Source organism: Rattus norvegicus, chromosome 5, assembly GCF_021556685.1.
Source record: "Rattus norvegicus strain SHRSP/BbbUtx chromosome 5, alternate assembly SHRSP_T2T, whole genome shotgun sequence".
NCBI classification, from domain to species: domain Eukaryota; kingdom Metazoa; phylum Chordata; class Mammalia; order Rodentia; family Muridae; genus Rattus; species Rattus norvegicus.
In genome coordinates, this window is record NC_141538.1 from 163,136,527 (window position 1) to 163,162,500 (window position 25,974).

The 25,974-nt window shown below is 48.2% G+C and overlaps 1 protein-coding gene across 9 annotated transcripts in view; it reads right to left on the reverse strand.

Annotated features, from left to right (window-relative positions):
• Positions 1-1,200: 1,200 nt before the first annotated feature.
• The window catches only part of Tnfrsf8 (TNF receptor superfamily member 8), a 46,426-nt gene continuing 21,652 nt past the window's right edge, over positions 1,201-25,974 (reverse strand). The window contains exons 5-13 of one of the 9 annotated variants that reach the window (XM_087660375.1): positions 25,142-25,232; positions 24,587-24,753; positions 22,197-22,287; positions 21,758-21,855; positions 19,064-19,162; positions 18,887-18,940; positions 11,100-11,125; positions 9,031-9,238; positions 1,201-4,057 (exon numbers count right to left, since the gene is read on the reverse strand). In XM_087660375.1, coding sequence (XP_087516501.1) covers positions 3,813-4,057; positions 9,031-9,238; positions 11,100-11,125; positions 18,887-18,940; positions 19,064-19,162; positions 21,758-21,855; positions 22,197-22,287; positions 24,587-24,753; positions 25,142-25,232 — 1,079 coding nt within the window. In that variant the 3' untranslated portion in view covers positions 1,201-3,812. 9 annotated transcript variants of the gene reach the window in all.

A 25,974-nucleotide genomic window follows, 5' to 3' on the forward strand; every position in this document is an offset into this window, starting at 1 on the left:
TGCTGGCTTATTTCACTCAGTGGAGCTCGAGCGCTGTGCGGAAGCTGTCCCCAACCTCTTCATTGCAAATAATCTGTCCTGGGGCCCGAATAAGCCTTATTCACAGACTGGGCTTGAGACAGGGTCTCTATATGTAGCCCTGACTATCCAAGAGCTGATTATGTGACTATGTAGACCAGGCTGGACTAGAACTCACAGAGATGCACCTGTCTCTGCCTTACTAGCATGTGTGCCACCACGTCATGAACTGAAACTTGAGCCAGTCACACCTGCTGCATGAAGGATTCCTGGGAGGAAAACCATGTGCCAGGATTTCTTTGCTCACCGGGCTTGGCTCAGAGTGTATGCCTCTGGAAAAGGGCCATTATGATCTTGAATAGAATGTAGTGTGTTCTGGAAGGCACTAGAACTAGGAGGGAACCTCAAATAAATACCTAGAGTTTTAGATGTCTAACACACAGCTAGACCTCTGACTAAACTCAAGAGTTCCCAGGATGCCTCAGTCAGCAAGAAGCGACCAGTCCATTATGGGGGCTCCAAGAGAGGCAAAGTATCAGGCTAGTCTAAAAGTAGGTTTTGGAGGACAAGTCTTAGAACCAACCACCACTGAGAATATTTTTTTTCTCTGAAACCTATGTGTACTATCTTGAGGGCCTCTGTGAAAGGACACTCTTATATGTAAGAGGAAAGGGTCACTCTGGGCAAGTGACCAGTGGGATGGACTAAAAACCAGTCACTAATCTTGAGTGGCATCTCTGGGAAGCCCACAGCCTTCTCAAGTTGATATCAATACCAATTTCACAGATGAGAAAAATAGAGCCCTGACGAGAGTATGATGAGACTCCTGGAAGGTCATGTTGAGCTCTGACATTGTAGCACTGGTGGGAGGTGAGGACCACAGAAGGGCTTGGTCACTAAGGGTGCTCATAATCCACAAAACTCTATGAGTCCCTCAGGAGTGTGAGGACTGAAAGTTACTGTGAGAACAGTTTGACCTCATGTTTTACCTCTTTGCCCCAGTTTCCCCAGCACATGAGTCAATGAGCCTCTTTAGATGAGGCTGCTCAATTGTGGATTACCTTTCTGCCAGAACCATAAGCCAGAATAACCTTCCTTAATAAATTTCCCAGTCTCAAGCGTTGTGTCATAGCAACAGATGGTGGTGGCCTTCACTTTCTCAAGCAAGCGCCCTAGTTGGTCTCTGGGAGAACTGAGGTTTAATCCTGACTCTGAGCACCAGTTCCCCAGTTGGAAGAGGAGACAGTGAGGAAAACTACAGCTGAGGACTTCCCCTTATCCCCATACAGTTTCATGTATACTCAGTTCAGTGCAACAACTGCTCAGTAGAGATGGCTAAGACACAGTCTTTTCAGACTCCCTGTTGGGGAGGAAGTCAAGAGAGAGAGGGGGCAACTTGGGGGACAGCCCTCTTGTCCCGTCAAAGAGACCGGTGCCAGGTCCTGGAGATTCTACCAGCTGCCTTGGAGAGCAAAGGCATCAAAGAACTAGACACCAAGTGCAGATAACTGCTTAGGAAGTGATGGGGGCAGGTCCCTCACCACACAGGGCAGCCCTCTTGAGAACAGGGGCCTGATTCTTCACTGTTCTGAACATCAGAACAGCTAGAGCTAGGGAGTTCCCCATCAGGAGAGCTCTGGCTCCTAGCTTGACTGCATGGCCAACAAGCAGCAGGTTCAGGGTCAGGCTGAAGGTGAGGTGCAAGTGTGGCCTACAGTCCAAGTAACGGAGTGGACAGGTGCCAAAGAGGGGGAACTCTGGGCTGGCTGCATGTAGCTGAAGTTCTGTCCTACTCTGTATGCAGGGTGGTGGAACCTCTCCTGCTCAGCCATAGAAGACCTGGGTTCCATAGACGCCCAGGTCCTCCAGTCACATGGAGTTTCCTCTTTTCTGAAGTTGCATGGCCCAAATCTGCTTGTGGAAAGAAAGCCCTGGAGAGGTCCAGGATTCATCCTATAAATATCAAAGGCAGTCTTGTGAGCAGAGATCCTTTATTCCCAGCATCCTTGGAGGGCAGGCCTTGAACAGGGAAGAAGGGACTGCCCAGATGGACAAGGAGAGATTTAAAGGGCACACAGCTGGTCATGGGCTCCTGCCCTTGGCTGTGGGTGCTTTGCACAAAGAGAACAGCCCTGTCTAGAGAGAATAGACCAGACCCCTGACAGTCTTTGTGTTCAGGGCCTCCCACTACTCATCTCTCTGATCAGTTTTCGGCCTCACAAATCCATTAATTTTTACAGGCCCGTAGGGATTTTTAGAGGGTCAAAAAATTGTGTGAAGAGCTACTTTTGCAAGGGAATATGTCCCTTTGTTGAAATGTGTGGCAGTCTGGCATAGTGGCTGAAGCCTGTCCTTCCTTGGGAAGTTAAGATAGGAGGGTCACAGGTTCAGGGTCAGCCATATCAAGTTCGAATCTATCCTAGGATACAGAACAAGATCTTAGAAAAAAAAAAGAAGAAGAAGAAAAAGTTGGGCAATATCTTCCAAAAGTGTGGCATCCATGTGGTCATTGTGACATGGCTTTGGGATCACTATGCATGCCCACATATCTACTGTGTCCTTGTACAAGACAAATGGGCAACTATCCAGCCCCCACACATCCCTTCTGGCTAGTATCTAGACTGTGATTTAACGCCTCTGGTGGTACTCAGCCACTCCAACTTTTCCCCATAGATTCAAGCAGTTTCAGAAACTCCCCTCGTGATTCTTGACAGGGTCCCAACTTCCTCCACACAGCAAACAGCTAGTGAGTAAACAGAATTCTCCCTGCCTGGCCCAAGGGTAAGTCCAGAGTCCCCTGGCTGCCACAGAGCAGATGTGTCATCCAGTTGGCTGCTCGTTTGTTACAAGAGTACGCAAATGCCAGGGAGTGAGCCAGGCTGGGAGTGACAGCAGCTTTTAGTGCTTAGTATGAAATGCTAGGCTGGGGTTGATCAGCCCTGCAACCTTTTCCTGGCATGCACAAGGCCATGGGTTCAATTCTCAGTACCTCGAAAGGAAAAAAACAAAACAAAACATTAAAAGCGGAACTTCAGGTAAGTTCAGCAGCACTGCCTCCTCAGAGTGGGCGCAGGGTATGGCAAGCAGCGTGAGCAGCAGGGTGCCTTCAAAGATAGGCTCCAACCTCCTAGGTGTCAGGCCTGATCCTGGTGGCTTAGGGACAATGCTTCTTCATTTCCAGGGCAGAACAGATAGAGGCACAATGTGTTAAGGACGGCCAGGACTACAGTACTCCCATCACCACATGACAGGAACTCCTGTGGCAAAGTAGAGTCTCCAGCATCATTTAGTGGGTGGGATCACTGCAGCTGCTGAGGGAGTCCACAGAACAGGGAGGCCATGCCAGAAGGGTCTCATTTCGCCCTCCCTGTGTGATGGGCACAGGCTATCATTGTGCCAGTGATGATGAGCATTCATCCTTTAACTTCCCTCTTCCTCAGGAGTAGAAGCAATTAGGTGTTGGTTCTGTTCCAGGGAGCCATGTGTATAGCTGAAGGCTGGTAGCATGTCAGTAAAGCCATCACTTGAGACCCAAGGAGAGAAGGCAGGGCACAGGGGTGTGGGCAAGGAGGCTTGGAACCCAACCTGTAGCTTCTCCCCCAGTAGACAACAGCCTGATGGTGAGTGCGCACTGCTGGGGTCCAGGGGCCAGTGTTCTTGGTAGCAGCTGAAGGCTTCATTCTGTGCTACCCTGGATGCCGGGGCTTCAGTTCAAGCCGTGGTAGCTTCCCAGGTATTAACCTGATCTCAAACTGAACACTCAGCTGTACTCTAGCCCCCGCTAACATTGGGTGTTACTTCTCAGAGACAGTTGTGGGCTCATGGTCTTCTTTTCCTCCTTCCTCCACGGAGAACATGACCTCAGTGCAGCTGCCCAGAGGTGGTTCTGTCTCCTGCTCCGGGTAATGGGGGGTATGGTCCACTTCTAGTTCAGCTTCCAACTCAGACTCTGTAGACCCTACTGGAGCCCGGCCCTCAGGGACTTCAGTTTTTACTGAGCCCACAATCACTGTGTCAGCCTTCATGATGTAGATTTTCTCTGTAAGGCAAAAGGATGGGTGAGAGAGGAGAGACCAGGACCTCAGCCTCCACCTCATCTGCTGGGTGACTTTGAACGAACACACTGCAGCCTCTCTGTTACACAGAGAGGTATTTATGGAGCGGCCTATGATTTCTTAGGCAATGTCATCAGAGATGAGCAGGGAAGGACTTAGGGTTAGGGTTAGGGTTAGGGGAATGTAGTCAGTCCAGGAAATAGGTAAAGAAAAGCAGGATAGTAAGAACACTAGGGGACACAGCAGAGCCACACATGTCCCTGACTCTTCTTAAGCACCATCTCTGAGGCCCAGCATTCCCACAAATAATCCCTCACCATGACCATGACCATGACCATGACCATGGCCATGACCATGACCAACACCATCACCATCACCATCACCATCACCATCACCATCACCATCACCATCACTAATCTAATTCTCTGCATGACTGCAGGTCAGCAGGTAAGGTAAGGAGACACCTCCAAAGAAACATCCAGAGACCTGGCTGCCCTTTCTACTTGCATCCACATTCCTAAAACAAGCACGCTGGGTTACCGATGTGCTCCTGCTTGCTTGGGACAGATGGGTCCCAGGTCCCAAGTCCCAGGAGCTTCAGCAGTTCAAGCAAACTTGGCTGATTGGCCATGTTCTTGAGAAACCTGTGCCCTGATGATATGCAACAGAAGCCGGGGCTCCGTGTTTCTGTGCGCCCTGAAACCTCCTGCTGCCAGAAGGCAGAGTGGATCACGAGTGTCAAGTGGATGGATAACACAGTCCCCCCACATTACTACATGCTACAGTCTTAGTCTTCAACACTGGATGATGCTGGGGGGTTGCTGGAACAGCCTTTCCATGTGGGGAGTCAGGGAGCCTTGGGGAAACAAAGCCGTCTTGCAGCTGGGAGGCAGAGACCTAGATTCACTAGAAGCATTGGCTCTACTCACTGGGCATGACACCTATGGCCTCAGGCTGAGGGCCGCACCACCCTGCCTGATCCTGCACTGGACTCTGCAGATAGAATGGGGAAGCTCAAAAGGGAACTTAAGAGTGGGGGTGGGTAGACACAGAGGGCACATGGACCCCTGCCTTTGGGTTACACCCTCAGATTCAGGAAGCCCAGAAGATTCTCAAGTGCTCCGGCATGCCCAAGAGCATTGCACCATGCCAGCTCTTCTATTTTGGTTTCTCACACACCCAGGAAAGAGAGAAGTGTAAGAACAAGAGGAGGGAAGGGCAAGTGAAAGGGACGAACTGTGTGTCCCATGGGTTCCATAGCTGAGAGCAGGGTCTCAGGCCCCACCCCACATCCTCCATCCAGGCTTGCTGGGACTTTCATCTGAGGGACTAGCGAAAGATGAAAGGCCGGCTGAGCCTGGTAGCACAAACCCGTAAATCTGGCGAAGCTAAGGCAAGAAGATGGCAAGTGCAAAGCTAGCTTGGTATACAAAGTGAGTGAGTTCAAGTCAGCCTGGGTAACTCAGTAAGAATCTGATTCAAAGAAAATGTAGCAGGGGAGCTGGGATCACACGCAGTATTGCAAGTTTGTAACGTCAAAAACTACAAGACCGGAGAGGAGAGTCAGAAGTTTAAGGTCGTCCTTGGCTGTAAAGCAAATTCAAGGATAGCCTGGGCTAAATGAGACCCTGTTTTTTGTTTGTTTGTTTGTTTTTATTTGTTTTTGTTTTTAAATCAAAGAAAACAAAACAAAACAAAACAAACAACAACAACAAAAAATTCCATCAATCCAGAAACAGAAAAAAGTCTGGGGAGATAACCTAGCAGGAAAAGTGCTGGTTATACAAGTGTAGAGACCAGAATTCAGATCCGCAACAACGAAATGACTGCTGTGCGGGTGTGGCAGCATCCTGTATCCCCCGGCATGTGGGAGACAGAGACAGGGGCTCCCTGACCAAGCTGGCTAGCTAGATTAATTGCACCAGTGAGCTCTGGGTTCAAGTGAGAGACTCCTGCAAGATGTAAGGTGGAGTATAATCAGGATAACCAAGTCAACCTCTGGCCTCTGTACACACGTGTTTGCACGCACTCAAACACACCCCACACACAGTTTTTAAATTTAAAAATTAAAAAACTGAAACAAACAAAGGTGGGTGGGATATAACCTAGTATTAGAACACTCCCCTAGCATGTAAAAGGCTCCAGGTTCAATCCCTGGTACTAAAAAGGACAGATGGGACCAGAGGTCAGGTACTGGGACCACTTAAGAACAGACTATTGTAGGAGGTTGTGTGGGATGCTGCTTGTATTCAAATGCTAAATAATGGCCCCCACGATCTGATTGCCCTCCTCCCCAGGAGATCCTCAGGGATGAGGAGATCCTCATGTATACCAAAGGATGATATGTAACCTTACTCCCCGAGTTAATATTGGTCAATAGAAAGCTAAAGCCTGTGATTGGGGAATAGGTAGAAGTAGGTGGGTTTCCAGTTACCTGGTTGAGGTTTGTAGGTAGAGAGAGGGAAGAAGAAAGGACACAGAGAATGGAGGAGGCCACCATGAGAGGACCTGGACCATGAGCCCGTGGCCAGGAAAAATAGTAAGTAACGAGGGACATATGGCTGGGAAATTAGTTAGAACAGCTCTAAATCTGCCCAATCTAGGTTTACGGCTTGCAAATAAAATACCTGGAGTGTGTGTCTTTCACATGGGCTAAAACAGTTGATTTTAGCTATGAGAGGGACCCTTCACACAGTTGAAGGAGAGAACTGATTCCCACAAGTTGTCCTCTGACCTCCACATCCATGAAGTGGCATACGCACAAAATAAACATATTTATTTATTTTGATGAAAAGTATTTCAAGATGGCTCCATCAGTAAAGGCATTTGTAAAGAACTGAGTTTGATCCCTGGGACCCACATGATGGTAGGAGAGAATTGACACATGCAAGTGGTCCTCTAACCTCCATATGCCCATGTGACACATGACACCTCCCCCAAATAAATACATACATACATAAATAAATAAATATCTGAGAGAGAGAGAGAGAGAGAGAGAGAGAGAGAGAGAGAGAGAGAGAGAGAGAATATGAAGTTTTGGAGAGTAGTGTGGGGGTGGGGTGGGGAGGTGTTGTGAGGGCAGAAGAAGGCAAGGCCAGAGACAGGCTACTGCTCTCTCATGCAGGTCCTGATCCTCTGGCTTTACCATCACAGGCTACCTATCCCCAGTTGCTTTGATCCCACCCCCACCCCAGCTGCAGGGGAAATACCCTAATCAAGTTAAGGAAAGGTGAGGCAGAGGGGGCACAGCCAGAGAAGGAGGAAGCTTAGACCCATTTGTCCTTGTAGGAAACTGGAGAGGGAGGCTGCTCTTCTGGTGTTACTAAGAGAACAAATGAGTCACCTAAGTTCTGGTGTCTCAGAGGACCTCTTAAGACCTTCCCTCAGCAGCCCTTCCCCAACCCTAGCCCTTGCCACCTCCCTCCCTGAGCAGGCCCTGGCCCTGTTTCCAAATTCCAAGCCCTTCAGTCATCTTGGATTCAAAAACCATTAGGACTCCTTGGAAAACCGAAGAAGCCTTTGGCAGTGTTTTCCCAAACACATTCTTTTCAAGTAGAACTTAACCGAAAGCTGTTTAAGTGCGAACATTTCTTTGAGACAAAGACAGCTCTAGAGCTCTCATCTCCACACACTGGCAGGGAAATGGGAAGAACCCTCACCAATGCCCTTCTAGCGTCAGGTCAGAGCCAGCAACTTGGGAGTACCTGCCCTGGAAGCTGGGGACAGGGACACTCAGCAGAGAGCATAGGCTTGCTCAGAGTAAATGGTGTGAGTGCACTGCCCCCAGGACATGAGGGGGTAACCAGGCTCAAAGGATGGGGGCCCACCTGCTGTAGGTGAGGAAATAGCCCTGCAGAGCAGCTTAGGGAGAAACGGGAAGGGAGAGGGGGAGGGGAGAGGAGGAAGGAGAGAGAGGTGAAAATGCAGAAAACCATGCCTAAGAGGGAGAATAGATGACTCGGATGTGATGGAGCAGCTGCCGGAGACTGTCCTTGAACACCGGAATAAGAACCCCACCCTCCATCCTGAGAGTGAAGGGGACAATATACATCAGTGGTCCTCAGCCTTCCTAATGTCATGACCCTTTAATACAGTTCCTCGTGCTGTGGCGGCCCCCAACCGTACCATTATTTCCATTGCTACTTCATAACTGTAATTTTTTTTTTTGGTTCTTTTTTTTTTCCCGGAGCTGGGGACCGAACCCAGGGCCTTGCGCTTCCTAGGCAAGCGCTCTACCACTGAGCTAAATCCCCAACCCCCATAACTGTAATTTTGCTGCTGTTATAGCAATGTAATTATTTTTGAAGATTGAGGTATGCCAAAGGAGTCTCAACCCACAGGTTAAGAATCACTAATATATATGTTATATCTAATATATATGTTATCACTAATGTAGATGTTTTCTTGGCCGGAGGGCAGCAGAGAGGAGAAATGCAGGAGGGTAAGGGCTGGCCTCTAGGCTTTCACTGAGACCCATCAGTGCGATGAACAAAAATCAGTGTTCTAGGACCCAGCAGATGTGAGGCAGAGTCTCGGCAATTCAGTAAGAAAAACCTCTCTATCTCTCTACCCCAAGCCTCAGTTTCCCCAGCCATGAAAAAGGGTAAAGTCATTATTCCCAGAAGTTGTGGCAGACATGAAGAGATGTTGCCAGATAAGTGTCTGACGTCACTGGCCTTCCTTCCTTCTGAACCTTCTGGCTCTGTATTAAGGCGGTGGGGAAAGAGTCTCTTTCCCTTTAAGAATGACAAACACTATGCTCATCACTCCATGCCCGCTTAGCGAATGTCCCTAGCAGTCCCCATGAAATTGCCTTCTTCCTGGACAGAAGCTTGACCCGGGGCAGAGTGTGTGGTAGGAAGGAATGCATGCATACGTCCCCAAACCACATCCAGATGTCAGCACCCATCTCCCTTCTGTCCACTCCATTAGACCAGGATCTCCCAACAGGACTCACCAATCCTGTTGTTGGTGTGTTCGGTGGATACCCGTGGCTCTGGAGGTTCTCTGGGAGCAAAAGAGTTCCCAGTTATGCTGTCATCCAGCAGCGGCAGGGTCTCCAGGCAGGCGGTTCCAACACTGGCACCAGTCTCTACAGCTGGAGGGCTCAGTGGGCTCAACGTGTGTCCAGCGCTGGAATCTGTCACTGACCCACTTCTCTGCAGCTGCTGTGAACAGGAGTAAGTGCTGAGGCAGGGTTTGGGAAGCCAATGAAAAAGCTTCTAACATTCTTTAAAGCTGCCGAGAGCTACCTGGCAGCATAAAGCACGCGTGTAGCATTCCCAAGAACATCCAGCTTTTTGTTTGTTTGTTTGTTTGTTTGTTTGTTTTTTGCGTGTGTGCTTTTGTTTGCTTGTTTTTTAGGTGAGGAAATGTCTTGCCATAGAGCCCTGGCTTATCTAGAACTTTGTATATAAACCAGGTTGGCCCAGGAACTCACAGAGACCCACCTGTTTCTATTTCATGGGTGCTGGCATTAAAGGTGTGCGCCCAACTATTTGGTTTGTCTTTGTGACAGTCTCTGTAGCCCGGGCTGGTCTCAAACTTGATATGCACCTGAGGATGACTTTGAACCTCTGATCCTCTTGCTTTCATCTCCGCAACACTGAGATTGTGCTACCATACCCAGTGTATGCAGGACTGGGACCCCAGCATAGGGTTTCCTGCCTGATAGGCAAGCGCTCTACCCTCTGAGCCACACCGTCAACTCATGCTGCCTTCACTCTGTGCTGAGCAACGGTCGGTCATTCACACACTCTTGCTATAGCTAGGCTAGTCCTAAGAGTGATGTGCTATCCTCACAACCACACACTGCAAGTCTTACGGAAAAACTGATGCCTGGCGGAGTGGAGTAACTCAGCCAGGGTCATATATAACACACGGTTAGTGAGTTTCTAGCCAAGGATCTACACGCTGGAGTCTCCTCCAGCCTCGCCAACTCCTGGTGCCTCTTCATTTCCCAACTTGTGGGAGGGAAGCCTTTGACCATATGCTAACACATCAAAAAGAGAGCCATCTTTAGAAACGTGTTGGTTGGGTTCCTCACGTTTATGAGTAAGTACAAAGGGAAACGAGATACCTGGTGTGTGACATTCATCTGCAGTCTTCAAAAGGACCCAGGGTGAGAGATCCAGAGAATAAATCTATGGAATTTTGATTATTCTTTTACAGTAATTTGAAACCCAGGACTGGGGATATAGCTCAGGATTGTAGGGTTTGCCTAGCACTCCGATTTGCTTCCCAGAACAAGAACCCCCTCCTTTCAATACCCCCCCCCACACACACTGATTTTAAGCCTGACACGGTGCCTGCCTCTAATCCTAACACTTGGTGAAGGAAGAAGGATCAGAAGTTCAAGGTCATCCCTCAGCTACATAATGTATTTATAGCCAGCCTGGGCTACATGAGATCTTGTCTCAAAAATTAAATAAACATTGGGCTGGAAAAATGACTCTGTGGTTGAGGGCACTGGCTGCTCTTCCAGAGAATGAGGATTTGGTTCCCAGCATCCACAAAGGTGTCCAGCAAGCTGGAAATAGTTAGCATTGGCTGCACAGTAAAAGCCAGAAGAGACAGCAGAGGAGAGAGCACGAGTGCCTAGCAGATGGTAAATGCTCAACGCACATAGCTAACTTTGGAAGTGTGTGCTGCTGGTGTCTATTATCCAGCTTGGCCAACAAGACTCCCAGAGGAAAGAAGACAGCCTCCCTCCAGACTAGACTTGGTACCTCAAAGTGGCCCAAACCAAGCTGTTGTCTATAATCCCTGCTGGAAATCCCCTGGGGCTGAGCCAGGAGCTGGAGGTTGCTGTGGGGTGGAGTCCTCTCTCTCTGGTTGAACCCTACCATGGGGCCCCAGGCCAACACCCTGGGCACCTGGCTCCTTGCCTGGGAACCCCGGATGTCAGGGAAGAGGATAGCTCTGTGGTCCTTCTGTGACCCTGATAGCCCTGAATCCACAGGTGTGTAAGGAAAGTAGTCAAAACAAAGGACAGAGGCTGGAGTGCGTGTTGGAGATAACACTTACAGTTAGCTTTTCAGTAGGACAGGAATCTGTTAAAAAAAAAAAGAGAGAGAGAGAGTAGCAATGTCACCAAAGACAGTCTGACATCCCTCCACCACTCCCTATCTGTTAACAGACAGCACCCTGGGATCTCAGTGGGGCGGAACCTTGCCCTCTCCAGGACTCAAGCCCTTGACTGGCAGTAGACAATTTCTTTTCTTTTCTTTCTTTTTTTTTTTTCTTTTCTTTTTTTCGGAGCTGGGGACCGAACCCAGGGCCTTGCGCTTGCTAGGCAAGCGCTCTACCACTGAGCTAAATCCCCAACCCCTAGACAATTTCAAGGTGAAGCCCTGGCATGCCTGAAACCAACCTCTGAGGCAGGGCCTCAGCTGGGGCCTTCTTTCCATAAGTCTAACTGCAACCCTTCTGCAGGACGCTCCAGTTCTGTCTGCCTCATTTCTCTTTGTACCACCAACTCAAGGGTTCTGTAGATGCCTGGGCCATAATTCTCAGAATTATTCTTCTCTGTTCACTTCGACCCCTGCCGTTCACTCCAGTATCTTTCTGTCATAAATAGAGACCAGGTACCCACATACATGATGACATTTAGCCACAACTCATCAGCTACCTGAGAAAGGAGGAGGTGGCCACATAGTATCAAGTCCAACCTAACCCAAGCTAGCCCAGGCCCACTATACTGTAGGGGGACAGAGCTATTGCTGACTCCCAGGGGGGTCAGTTAGGGACCCTACGATGCCATTCAGGTTCATGCTGATAAGGCACGAATGCCAGAAAAGGCCAGCATGCCTGTTGAGCTGCTTCTAGAACATGGTTTCTGGTTTAGCGGCTTGACCCTGAATCCTAATTGGTACATGCACAGCAGATTAACCAACAATGAGCAAATGGAAATGTTATGCGGCCACTCTGCAGTTTGGGATGAAGCCTTAGAGGTCTGGCAGGGAAATGGGCTAGAGTGGTGTTCAGTCTCAGGTTAGCAAATGTGCCTTGCTTACGGAACCTGGCAACCACTGTCCCCAGCAGTCACTTCAGGAAGTTGTGGCTTGTTTTCTTGAGGTGGCCACTAACCACCAAGACCAAGCCATTGACACTTCAGGTACTCTCTGGCTTGAGACACAGGGAGTTTTGTTTGGTGGGTTTGGGATACACACACAAACACAGACACACAGACACACAGACACACACACACACAGACACACACACACACAGACACACACACGACGTGTATACATGTTTTATTATACTAAATGCGTGTTTTGCCTGCACCTGTGTGTGTGTACCACATTCATGTCTAGTACCCACGGAAACTGAAAGCGGGCATTGGATACCCTGGAACTGGAGTTACAGATAACTGTGAGTTACCATTTGGGTGCTAGGAATTGAATCTGAATCCTCTAGGAGAGCAGCCAACGCTCTTAAGCCCTGAGCCATCTTGTCAGCCCATGATTTGCTTATTTTATTTGTCTAATTTTTGTCTTGTGAGACAGGGTCTAAGTGGTCATTTTAAGAAGGATATCAGTGAAACTAAATCTTTGTCCTTTGGAAACAACCTTGAGTTTTGCAATCAGCCAACTGACATGTGGTGCCAAGACATTGGGGAGCTTGGAGAAGACAAAAAAAAGTGCATGCCAAAGAAGCAAGAGACTAAATGCTGTCTTGAAAAAGAAGTTGTAGGCTAGAAGGTGAAACATTAAGTAGGCATCATCTCCCTACAGGGCCTTTTAGCTTAAACCCTTGTGGCCTTTGAATCAGGGCCCCTCCCTGCCCCATTCAGACCACACCCTCAGGAAGTCACACGAATGAAGACAAACACAGGAGTGTTTATAATTACTTCAAAACTGGAAAGATGCCAAGTGCCAAACAATAGCGTCGTTGAGCCATCCATCAAAATACTTCATTGGAAGGAAACTAGCTCTACTTCCTCTAAGATTCAGCCTTTTAATCTGGGAAATGGGACAGACCTGGCAAACCCTGGAGGGGTTTCTGAAGACAGAGTAGAGATCTCACAACAGCAAGTGAGGCAGGGGGTGAGGGTCAGGGAGGCATTAGTGGTAGAGAAGTTGTTTCTCATGTGTGAAGGCCAGGATACTCCCCCCCTCCTCCCTCCCCCCCTCTCACACACACACACACACACACACACACACACACACACACACACACACACACAGTAGGATTTCTGTGATAAGCCACCTGGAGAAGAGGGTGTGAAGAACATGGCTCTGTGTTCTTCAAATCCAGAACCCTTGTAGACATATCCCAACAGGAGGAATCCTGCAAAATGTCTGACCAGTGCTGTCAAAGGTCATTTAGGTCAAAAGGAAGTCTAAGAAGCTATCACAGGGGAGCTTAAGGAGATATCTGAATGTAAGAAGGGTCCCTAGCACCTTAAAAAAAAACTAAGTAAAGAAATAAAAGAGTGTCTTTTGTTGTTTAATCACAATATATTGAAGCAGGAGAGGTGACTGAGATATGAAGAGCACGGGCTGCTCTTCAGAGGATCTGGATGCAGTTCCCAGCATCCACATGGTGGCTTACAACTTTGCAACTCCCATTTCAAGGGCTCCAATGCCCTCTTCTGGTCTCAGTGGGCACCATGCTTGTGCTGCATTACATACGTGCAGGCAAATGCTCACATACACTTTAAACCATTAAAAGTTGAAACGATACATTACTGTTTGTTTATTTAACTGTGGTTATGTATTGCCTCAATATACGAGGTCAATAATAAAATCACTTGGCCATGCCCACGTTGGGGCTCCATTATTTCCTCAGTTTGCAGAGAGGAGTAAAATGCTGGCCTCAAACTTGGCTGAGAATGACGTTGAACTGCTGATCTATCTCTCACCTTGCAAGTGCTGATACCACAAATGACACTGTCACATCTGGTTTTGAAATAGGTCTCACTATGTGGCTCTGGCTGGTATGAATCCACAAAGATTCATTTGTCTCTGCTGGGATTAAAGGCACATATCACCTACCTCTGTCTCCTAAGATCTGGGACTCCAGGTGTGTGCTACTACGCTATTTTGGGGTGCTGAGAACGTCCTCTTTTCTGGAGCCATCTCTCCACCTACGGAGACTTCCATTTTGGAGGCTGTCCTAACTTTTGCAGCACTGTGATGGGACTGACGGCACAGTGTCAGAGACGGAAGGAACAGATTCCTTTTACCCTAAAATTCTTCTAAACAGTGAAATCTCATTAGAATTTCTCCAAGCTAAATTATTACCAAGGAGCTGAGGACCCCCTGTAAGAAGCCCCAGGTGCTATCAGAGCTTAGACATTCTATGACAGGAGAAAGAATGTACAGGTTCTAATGCTCAGAAGCAAGCGTGTACTAACATCAAAGTAAAAAAAAAAAAAAAAGGAAAGAAAAGAAAGGAAAAGCAAAGCAAGGCAGAATCTAAAACTGGTTAGTGGCGGCACACATCTTTGATCCCAGATGCAGAGGGAAGCATTGATAGGCTAATCTTTGAGTTCAAGTTCCAGGATAGGGAGGGCTACACAGACAAACCCTGTCTTGAAAAGCCAAACAATATGTTAATTAAATAAAAAAATTTAGAAGGCAGAATCTAGAGGGCCCCAGCATCTGCCAACAGCCTGCCCTGTTACAGCCTGTGAATTCTCTGAGAAAAGACCCAAAGTAGAACTTGCCAAGGGCAGAGTTCAGATTGCCCAAGGCTCTTCCCCTAAAACTATTGCGTTAGCCTGCTTGCCCTCATTTGTTGGTTTCCTTGCTTTTTGGAATAATCACAATCTCCTTGTAAATCTATCCCTCACCCCAGGGCCCAAGTCCAGGACAGACTGTACAGCAGTGGCCCCAGGCTCAGTTGGATGTTCACTGATCTGTTCCGAAGGCCAACCTTGGAGATTCATGAGTGCTAGAGATGTAACATTCGGTTCCTTCTACCCCTGAACTCTCCCTTTCAGTCCCATGGTAGAGCTGTGAGAGGTAGGACAGCTCTGATGTAGAAGTTTGCAACTGGGACCAGTAGACTTAGTAAATAGTCTCCCTGGGGGGAGGGGGTGACTTGGAAGGCCTGGGATAGTTTCTGAAAGGACAATCCCCAGCACCTCAAAATAGCATGTTGGTATACATCTGGAATTCCAGCACATGAGAAGCAGAGGCAGGTAGATCATGCCACCCAGGGTTACCTAATAAGAACCTATCTCAAAACAAACAAAAAGCAAAACAAAACGAAAACAAAAACCTCAGAAAACAAAACAAAACAACAACAACATGCCCACACATAAAAAGCTCAAGGCTATTCTCAGCTCCATGACATACTTGAGGACATCTAGGCTACATGAGACCCTGTCTCAAAAAATCAAAACCAAAACCAAAAGGGTATTCCCTAACACAAAAGGACATGTCCTGAAGGATTCCTACTATCCAGTTCTGGGACAGTGATTCTGCTACAATGATGGCAACACTAAAATAATGAACGAAACTTGTGAATGCACACAGATAGACATACACTAACAAAAAAAACAAACTGTGATCAAAAGACAAGTCTCAAAATCTTCCTTTGCTAGTCATTACCAAGGCATTATCAAGGTGCGGCCTGGCTGATGGGTTAGTAAGAGTGCTCTAAACACACAGTAGCAGGAGAATGACAGATGAAAGCATGGCAGGAAGCTCCCCCAAAGATCCCAGCATTGAAGACTGATGGCCCAAGTCCATTCTCGAGGTCCAAACTAGAGGTCAGGACCCAAGATCAGGACCACAGGTCAGATCAGCTTATGAATCTCCACAGTGTGAAGGCTTTGATACCCAAGGAAGAACCTGGGAACTAATCCAACTGAAAGGAGACCCACAGACCTAGTTACCAATGGCAGCATGGGATCCAAGCCAATGATATTATGTTATTGAGACACAGCAAAAACCCAGTCCGGCCAGGTATGATGGCCCATTTAGTTCTAGCGTTCAGGAGTTGGAGGCAGGTGGGTCTGTGTGTTTGAGGCTGGTCTGGTCTACAGAGTGAGTTTCAGGACAGTCAGGGCTACACAGAGAAACCCTGTCTCAAAAAAAAAATAGAAAAGAAAGAAGGAAAGGAAGAAAGGAAGGAAGGAAAGAGAAGGGAAGGGAAGGGAAGGGAAGGAGAAGGGAAGGGAAGGGAAGGGAAAGGAAGGGAAGGGAAGGGAAAGGAAGGGAAGGGAAGGGAAGAGAAGGGAAGGGAAGGGAAGGAGAAGGGAAGGGAAGGAGAAGGGAAGGGAAGGGAAGGGAAAGGAAGGGAAGGGAAGGGAAAGGAAGGGAAGGGAAGGGAAGAGAAGGGAAGGGAAGGGAAGGGAAGGGAAGGGAAGGGAAGGGAAGGAAGGAAAGAGAAGGGAAGGGAAGGGAAGGAGAAGGGAAGGGAAGGGAAGGGAAGGGAAAGGAAGGGAAGGGAAGGGAAGGGAAGGGAAGGGAAGGAAGGAAAGAGAAGGGAAGGGAAGGGAAGGGAAGGAAGGAAAGAGAAGGGAAGGGAAGGGAAGGGAAGGGAAGGAGAAGGGAAGGGAAGGGAAGGGAAGGAAGGAAAGAGAAGGGAAGGGAAGGAAAGAGAAGGGAAGGGAAGGGAAGGGGAGGGAAGGGAAGGGAAAAGAAAAGAAACAAGCAACCTTGTCTTGACCTGGGCTCTGATTGCTGGTAATGGAACAGTCTGAATTCTTTGATTCTGAAGGTCTTACTGCAATGCCCTGGTTATTATGAAATACACAGGGAGGCACACAAGGATGATAAGAAATCAAGTCTGGTAAGTTATTCCAAAAACTATTTTGGTAAAAGTCACTTTTAGTACTGTTCACAACTTTTGGAAATCTGAAACCGAATCAGAGCAAAACAATCCTTTTCGGCCTCCATCTTCCTGAGATAACGGCAAGGCAGGGGCTGCCATGCTTAGCCAGGCAAGGGTGGTGCACAACTTTAATCCCAGCACTTGGGAGGCGGAGGCAGGTGGATTTCTGTGAGTTCAAGACCAACCTGGTCTACAAAGTGAGTTCCTGGACAGCCAGGACTACACAAAGAAACTCTGCCTCAAAAAAACCAAACCAAACCAAAGCAAAAAAATAAACCAAAGCAAACAACAGAAACCAAAAAAGCCACATACTGTTCCTCAAGAGGACTCTAGCTAGGGTCTCAGCACCCATATCAAGTCACTCACAACCACATGTAACTCTTATCCACATCCACACACCCATACCTGCCCCCCACATACACATCATTGAAAATAATTTTAAAAAAATAGTCAAGGTCTTCGTGTGTATGTTAAAATGAAGGGCTAAGAGGGAAGGACGGAAGGCTGGGAATGTGTCTCATTGAACAGTGCTTGCCGAGCATGTCTGAAGCCAGCATATATTGACTGGCAAGTTCAATCCCCAGCCAAGCATAAACTGGGCATGGCAGTACAACGTCTGTCTGTTATCTCAGCCAGTAAAAGCTGAAGTCAAGAGGATTGGAAGTTCAAGGTCCTCTTCAGCAGTGTAGCAAGTCTGAGGCCAGCCTGTCTGAAAGTTAATTAAATACGGAATAAAATGATGGGCCGAACGCCCGAGGACACTCTGGGCTCTGTCACAGCTGAGGAGGGGTGCACCCTGGCATCCGGCAGGTTGCTAAACATCTTACAATGCCCAGCCCAAGCGGTCTGCTGACAAATCTCAGGGGTTCATGGAAACTCCAGTGACAGTAACGACAAGTCCCCATCTTGCTATGTGCTCAGCACGTGACCTTTGCCAGCTGACCTCATCTTCCTGTGCCTCATACAGTCATCTGGGAAATGAAGAGAGTGGTAGGTGTGCTGAAAAGGCTACCCCAGGATAAAATGATGCCCTTGCTTTGCAAAGGTACCAAGGGCGCTTGCGGGTTAATTCAGGTGACGGTTGGAAGACACCTCACTGCACCTGCACAGATCTTAGGTTTCTGCTCACAGACCGCTGGTGGAACAAGAATCTTCACTTCAGAGGAGTGCGTGGGGTCAGAACGCAGATGCCTGTCTGCTCTTACTAGCTGTCACTCTCGTCTGGAAGTTTGAAAGATCTAGGACAGACAAAGCCTGTGCTGAAGACGTGTTCGTGAGGCCAGCAAGAAATGAATAGATGCTCCTTTACCACCCACTGCTCCAGAAGACACCCACTGCCCAGGCCGTCCCCACACTGCTCAGGCCCACCCTGCCAAGGCCATACCTACTCTGCTCAGACCATACCCACTCTGCCCAGGCCATGCCTACCCTGCTCGGGCCCACACTGCCCAGGCCGGCCACAACTATCCTTTTCTACAATATAGTTAGTCATCTGGACCCTGTGTGGTCACCTAGGTGAGCACTTCCTCTCACTCAGCCATGGAAATCCAAACATCAAGGGATCCAGGGGAAGCCAGAGGTCCAAAACTAGCTTCCAACACAATACGGAGGCCAGTCTCACTCAGTTCCCTGCAAGCCTAGCCTCTTTGGATTCTCTCTCTCTCTCTCTCTCTCTCTCGTTATAACAAGACTGTTCTCACGAATGTTTGGAGAGAAACAGAAAAAAAATTAACTGACGGCAATGGAAACTCTAATACTAGAAAAATGTCAAGAAAGCAAACAGCGGTTTCAATAAGCCCGCCCGACAGCTCATGGAAACAAGCTTGAAACCATCAAAACACAAAAACCCCCTTGCTTGGGGAGTGCTTAGGAGGTACAATCATGTACTTATGAAACTTCTCCAACTCAAAACACCCCTTGCTGGACAATGTCTTTTTTTTTTTTTTTTAACGAGTTGGCCCAGGTCCCAGGCCCTATACGGGTCCTGCTGGCCCAGACGGCCCTTCTCATGGCTAGATACTCACCTACCTGCTCCATCTTGGGCTGGAAGGTCTGCTGTAGATAGTTCAGGTGAAACTCTGCAAAGACAGCAGGATTGGGACGTAGGGAGTGAGCAGGGAGGGAAGGGACAGACAAGGCAAACACCCAGGCCAGTTTAACGCAGCCATCTTCCCCAGGACTCCAAGACACATGTTACTTACTCCGCTGGAACCGCCTCCTGCAGGCCTTCCAGTAACACAGGAGGAAGGAGGCAGAGCCAACCAGCAGCACCACCATGGCCACCCAGAAGAGCATGGACCCTGAAACACAGTGCTATCCTGTATTCTGTGCATAGCTAGGAGTCAGGACCCTTCCCTGGACCACACGGGATAGCCCTAGGAACAACCCACTTCCTACTTCTCCTGGGACATGTACCCCACTGAGGTGAGCAGCTCCTGGACCTTGCTGAAGCTGGGACCGTTGGATTCAGCCCTTACCTTACCTCTCTCACCTGGCTCCAGGAAACTAATTGGCAATTCAGAAAGCAAGAAAAACAAACTAGAGAGGATGAGAAATCGAGACATCAAGAGTCAGAATGAGTTGGGTACAGTGTTGCCTGCCTATAATCCCAGGATAAGGGAGGTGGAGGTAGACCAGTTAGCCTGATCTACAATAGCTAGTTATAGGCCAGTTAATGCTACACAGTGAGACCTTGTATAAAAACAAAAGAAAACTCTAGAAGTTTGAGTGCTGTGGCTATGGGATAGGGAGGGTGAAAGCTGGTTAGGGGCATGAGACCATCAGCTCCAGAGGGCAGGCACAAGGTCAGCTCTGCACAGAGCATTTTCAACCATTAAAACAAAGAGGGCTAGTGGGGTGGCTCAGTGGGGAAAGTACTTGCTGCAAGCCTGCTGACCTGAGTTCAATGTCCAGAACCCACAGACAGGTAGAAGGAAAGAAGCCCACAGAAGCTGCTCTCTAACTTCCACACATGCACCATGGCATGTGTGCATTAACATCATACACATAGGAGTGAATGAATATTTTTTTAAAGCCAAAGGAGGAAGGCTGAAGCTTGTCCAAAGTCACCCCAAGAGTCACCACCCATGCCTGGTGACTTTAGATCCCACTTTCTACACACACACACACACACACACACACACACACACACACACACACGAATCAAACGCAGGACCTAATGCATTCTAAACCTAAAGCATGCTAAACTTAATGTATACTAAATCTAGCCTAGCCCAAGCCCATGCATTTAAGCAACACGCCCTTACACACCCTACTCTGATTATTTTAATTATTCCATTGCTATTTGGGTACATGTCTTGGGTGTTACTGCTCAAGTCTATTTTGTTTGTTATTATTGGGATAAGATCCAGGGTAGCGTCATACTTGTTGTGTAGCCAATGATGAGTGTGATCTCAGTATTACCTACGTCCACCTCCTCTGCGCTGGGGTTATAGGTGTGTACTACCACACTGGTTCATGTGGCTCTGGGAATGGAGTCCAGGCTCCAAGTGCTAAGCAAGCACTCTGCTAACTAAGTCACAGCCCCAGCCCTCAGAATCTTCTATGGCAAGCTGTGAACTGTTAACTTGAGAACTATTGCCACCAAGTGTCCAAAACTAGTACTGCGAGTCCTAAAATCAATCGCCTCGCATTTATCTCAGTAGCATGAACAGCAATTGTCCATGATGTGAAGACCATACTTGTGCTATATGCTGAGAACCCTGGGTGCCAATTTGCTATACATTTTACATCCAAGGAAACTGAGAATGAAGTCTTTCAGTAACTTATTCAACCTTCCTTCCTTTCTCTTTCTTTCTTTCTTTCTTCCTTCCTTCCTTCCTTCCTTCCTTCCTTTCTTTCTTTCTTTCTTTCTTTCTTTCCTTCTTTCTTTCTTCCCCCCCCTCTCTCTTTCTGTCTTTCTTTCTTTCTTCCCTTCTCTCTCTCTTTATCTCTCTCTCCCTTTCTTTCTTTTTAGATTTTCAAGACAGGGTTTCTCTGTGTAGTCCTGGTTGTCCTGGAATCTACTCTGTAGACCAAACTGGCCTTGAACTACAGAGATCCACCTGCTTCTGCCCCCCAAATTCTGGGATTAAAGGTGTGTGCCATTACCACCCAGCAATTTTCAAACAGGGTTTCATCTAGCCCCGGCTGGCCTTCAACTTGCTATATGGCAGAATATGACCTTTAACAACGATGAGACAGGATCTCACTATGTAGCCCTGACTGGCCTGGAACCTGACCTGTAGACCAAGCTGGCTCTGAACTTACAAAGAGCTGCCTGCCTCTGCCACCTAAGTGCTAGAATTGAAAGCATGTGCCACCACACCTAGAGTTCTTTGTTTTGTTTGAAAGAATTTTCCTCGTGTCTTTTGTGTGTGTGTGTGTGTGTGTGTGTGTGTGTGTGTGTGTGTTTTCAGAGAACAACTCTGTAGAATACATTCTGTCCTTCCACCTCTATGTGGTTTCTCCAGATCAAAACTCAGGTCATTGAATTTGCTTCCTTGAGTAGGGCAGAAAGCAAGGGAGCCATCTCACTGAGCCAACCCTGAACTTTTCCTATGTCTACCTCTTACTCCTGGGTTTTATAGACATGTAGCACTAAGCCCTCGTAGGATCAAATCCAGGGCTGTTGGGTATTCTAGGTAAATATTCAGCCAACGGAGCCATACTCCCAGCCTCACAACTGAATTTTCTGTAGCCACTATAAGTCATCGGAATGAAGTCATGAAAAAAAGAAAAGTCCTGTCCCAAGAATGAAATAGTATTAGGAAAAGACAGGCTCTGTTCTAGAAGCCAGAAACTTGGGATTGATCTTTATTTCTACATCCACCCGTGGCCAAAGCCCTGGAAGGAAACCCCGCCGCCCCTTGCTTTGGACAGTGAATGATCAATACCTGGATCCAGAAACGGTGTTCCTGTGGACAAGGGAGATGTAGGCTGCATCCTGCTGCTGGTCCGGGCATCTACCAAGAGGCTTAGGGTGGAGGCGGTACTATACCGAAGGAAACCCAGGACAAGGGTGACAGTCACAATTGCCATGTAAAAAGGGTGTGTCTATGAAGGATGATTCTTTCTCTAGCGAGGTAAAGATGAAGCTGGGGAACCCAAAAGATCTGCACAGTCTTGTCAGGCATTGTGAGGCAGCTGTTAAGCTCTAGACCTCCTGGCTTTACACTCCTGCCGCAGTTGAGACAGACATAGCCACGTTCCTCCTCAACCCCACCAAAGACTTCTAGGTCTGACACCCCTGCATGTGTAGCCCTGACTTCCCTGGGCATTGCCTGAGAAGACAAGAGGACATTCTGTCCTGCCCACAGGAGGGTTAGGAGTCACCTGGCAGGCTCCATGCTGTTTTCTGAAGTACTGATGTCAGGGACTGTCCCTGGAGGTGGAAGCTTCAAGGTCATATTCATCTCTGCATTACCTATAGGGATGGTGACATATTAGAATCAGTGCAGAGAGTTTGAGTAACCACTCTGCAGTGGGAGACAGTGGGAGGCAGTTGGGAAGTAGTGAGTGGGGGGGTCTTCCGTAACACACAATTCCAGGCTACAGGTAACAACGATTGTCAGGGTTGTGCTCTAACACTGGAGAGGCTGTGGTACCATGGGATGGTGCCCAGCAGCTCCTGCTTTTATTTAAAAGAAGCTTAAAGGACAGCAAGATGGCTCAGCCAGGAATGACCTTAGGTGACTAAAGTGATGAGGACATTAGTTGGATTCCTGGGACCCATAGGGTGGAACCAACTAATTGACACCCACAAGTTGTTATCTGACCCCATGGTGCATGTATCATGCACACACACACACACACACACACACACACGCATGCCTACACATGTGCACACGTGTGAAGGGAAGAAAAGGAACTCTGGTGAATATCCCAGCTGTCTATCATGCTACTGGGAGGCAGTGAAGCTTCAGAACCTGGAGCCCAGAGGAAGGGAGACAGGTGATCAGGAGTATGTCCGTGAAAGAGACCCTACCTCTCCTTCTCCTCTCTGTGCATCCTGGCCACCGTGAGGTGAAAGACTTCTGTGGAAATGAGCTGCCTCAGAACCAAGCAGCTGTAGACAAGAATCTCCCCAACTGAGAACCAAAAAGAACCCTTCCCCTTGTAAAGCTGCTTAGAGACGATGTTCCTGTCACAGAAAGGGGAAGCACACTAAGACGGATTACATTTTAAAAAAAAATCAACTGACTTTCTGCACGGGCTGTATGAAGTAATAGGCTATTGTTTGTATGTGTTTGGTTGGTTGGTTGGTTGGTTGGTTGGTGAGTGGGTGGCTGAGATGGGAAAGTCCTGGGTGTCCTGAAACTCTGTAGACCAGGCTCACCTCACACTCACTGAGATCCACCTGCCCTTGCCTCCTGAGCTCAGGGATTAAAGGCATGCATCATCAGACCTAGTAAAGTTACAGCTTTCATTGGTTTGGGTTTAAAAAACACCAGCCAGGCACGATGGGAGAAAAAGCCCCAAGGGATCGCTTGCTCACATGCCAATCAGGTGGGGGCATTTTCTCAATTGAGGTTCCCTCTTTTCAAGTGACTATAGCTTGTATAAAGCAGACAAACAGACTAACCAAGATACCTGAGCTACATAATGAAGTCTGACTCAGCTAGTGCCATATAGCAAGACCCTCTCTCCAAAACAAAACAAAACAAAAAAAAAACCAAAACACAAAAACACCCCCCCACAAAACAAACATAAAACGAGAAACAAAACCCAAATACAAAAAACCAAAAAACAAAAAACAAAGACAAAATAAAAAAAATAAAACCACTACCCACGAAGGCAGAATAGGAACTAACACGTCCCCTAGAGGCCTTGGTGGAAATTGTGAGGAGCACAAGCACAAAGGAAGGGCTTGAAGCCAGAATCACAAGCCATCACCGTTAAACAAACAAAACCAGGAAGTGTACAAGTTACATTCGTGTTCAGACTGGGAGACGGTTTCATCTGCAAGGTGCTTACTGCACAAGTCTGAGAACCCAAGTTCAATGCCAGCAGCCAGATACAAAGACAAGCATGGTAGAGCACACTTACAGCCCCAGTGCTGGGGAGAAGACCGGTGGAGGACTCATTGGCCAGACAGACTAGGTTAATAGTTGAGTCCTGGGCTGATGAAAGGCCCTGTCTCAAAAAACAAGGTGGACGGCTCCTACAGGCTTCCAAAGGTTGACCTCTGACCTCCATGAGGATCAGTATACACACATCCATGCACACACACACACACACACACACACACACACACACACACACACACACACATGCACGCACAATTCCCAAGCTCCAAGCTGGAAACACTCCACACCTCCAAGAGCTGCTTGGACGAACCAGGCACAGTGAATCTGTATAGCACAGGCCCCTTGCTTTCTCAGAGGGGTGAAACAGCAGCTGGGTCCTCAGCTATGAGAACCATGAGGTCCTTTAGGGGTCATGGGAGTCATGGCCTGAACCCGCCTGTTCTGTCACAAGCACCCTGAGTACAGGGCAGGAACACTTAACACCTGTCCCTGGCATCCAGGGCACTCAGAAATTCTGGGAATAAAATAGCCCTTTCAAAACCTTTGGCCCCTGAGCCTCGGCCTCAGGAACTGCATCCTGGAGATGTTCTTCTGTTCCTCCTGGGCAAGGCTGCAGCTCAAGGTCTTCTGCATACCTAGTTCCCCTTCTCAGACAGCACCCCCTCGGAGACTGGCACGGCTTCAAGTAAACAGTACCTGGATCTGGACTAGGCATGCTTGCCTTGGAAGAGGAAGACTCAGGAACCTTCACCAGCTTAGTAGCACCTTCGTTCACAAAGTCAGTGACCTGTTTTGGCAGCAAGCTCCTCACACTGTCATTGGCTGGAGATTCTAGAGTAGGTATGGCCTGAGGAGTGGTATGGCTGGAGAAGAAGCCAGACATAGGTCTGAGGACTTTACAAACCAGGAAGGTCTGGGATTGGGGATTAGTGTCTATGGAGAAAGGGGGATTAGTGTCCATGGAGAAAGGGGGATTAGTGTCTATGGAGAAAGGCTCCTGACTCAGCCCCTATGCACCCTGCTATGAGCTGAGAGCAAGAGCCAAGTTCCTTAGACCTGGGTCTCTAATGGGCACCAGGCAGGGAGAGACACACAAAGCGGGGACTCGGATGACTGGTGGGCTTGGCAGAGAGCCACCCTAGGGTCCTGCCAACCTGGGCTGATCCCACCCATGCACCCTGTGCGCCATGGAAACAGAGTAGCTTATCCAAAGATCACCTGGAAAGGAACAGAAAGGAGGCCAGGAGTCACCTAGTAAGTGTTTTGCAGTCGTCTGGATTGGAGCCATTGGGGCCAGATCCTGGGGAGGGCAGCTCACAGATAGTGTTCTTTTCTGCTGTGTCTGCAAAGGAGACAGCAATGACTTTAGAACAGACACTGAGGAACCCAGAGTCCCCGGGAGCAGAACGGTCACCACCACATGCAGAGTCATGGATGAGGTACTAGGAGAACACAGTGGCTACCCAGAGACAGAGATGTTGGCTTTTGCAGCATCTGCTCACTCCGGAGTGAGGAGACTATCCCTTCACTTGGCTTGGTCAGTGATGCTCACAGATGCTCACACTCACATACAGAAATACACAGACACACAATGACACACACACACATGCCTCACATACAGAAACCCACAGATACACACTGACACACACACAGAGACACATACAATGCCCCCAGAGATACATATATACAGAGACACAGAGAGAAACATGCACAGTAGCACACACACACAGACACACAACAGAAATGCACAGACACACCCAGACACGCACAGAGATATCCAAGACAGGCAAAAATAGATACAAACACACACAAAGAGACAAATATATACACACAGAGACATACACACAGACACATGCACAGACATACACAAATAAATACACACAGAGACACACACAAAACACACAGACACACAGAGAGACACACAGACAGACACACAGTCACACACAGACAGGCACACATAGACACAGATACACGCACACACAGAAACATATACATAGAGACACACAGGGACACATACAGACACAAACACAAACATACACAAATAAATACACACAGAGACACATAGAGACACACACAAACATGCC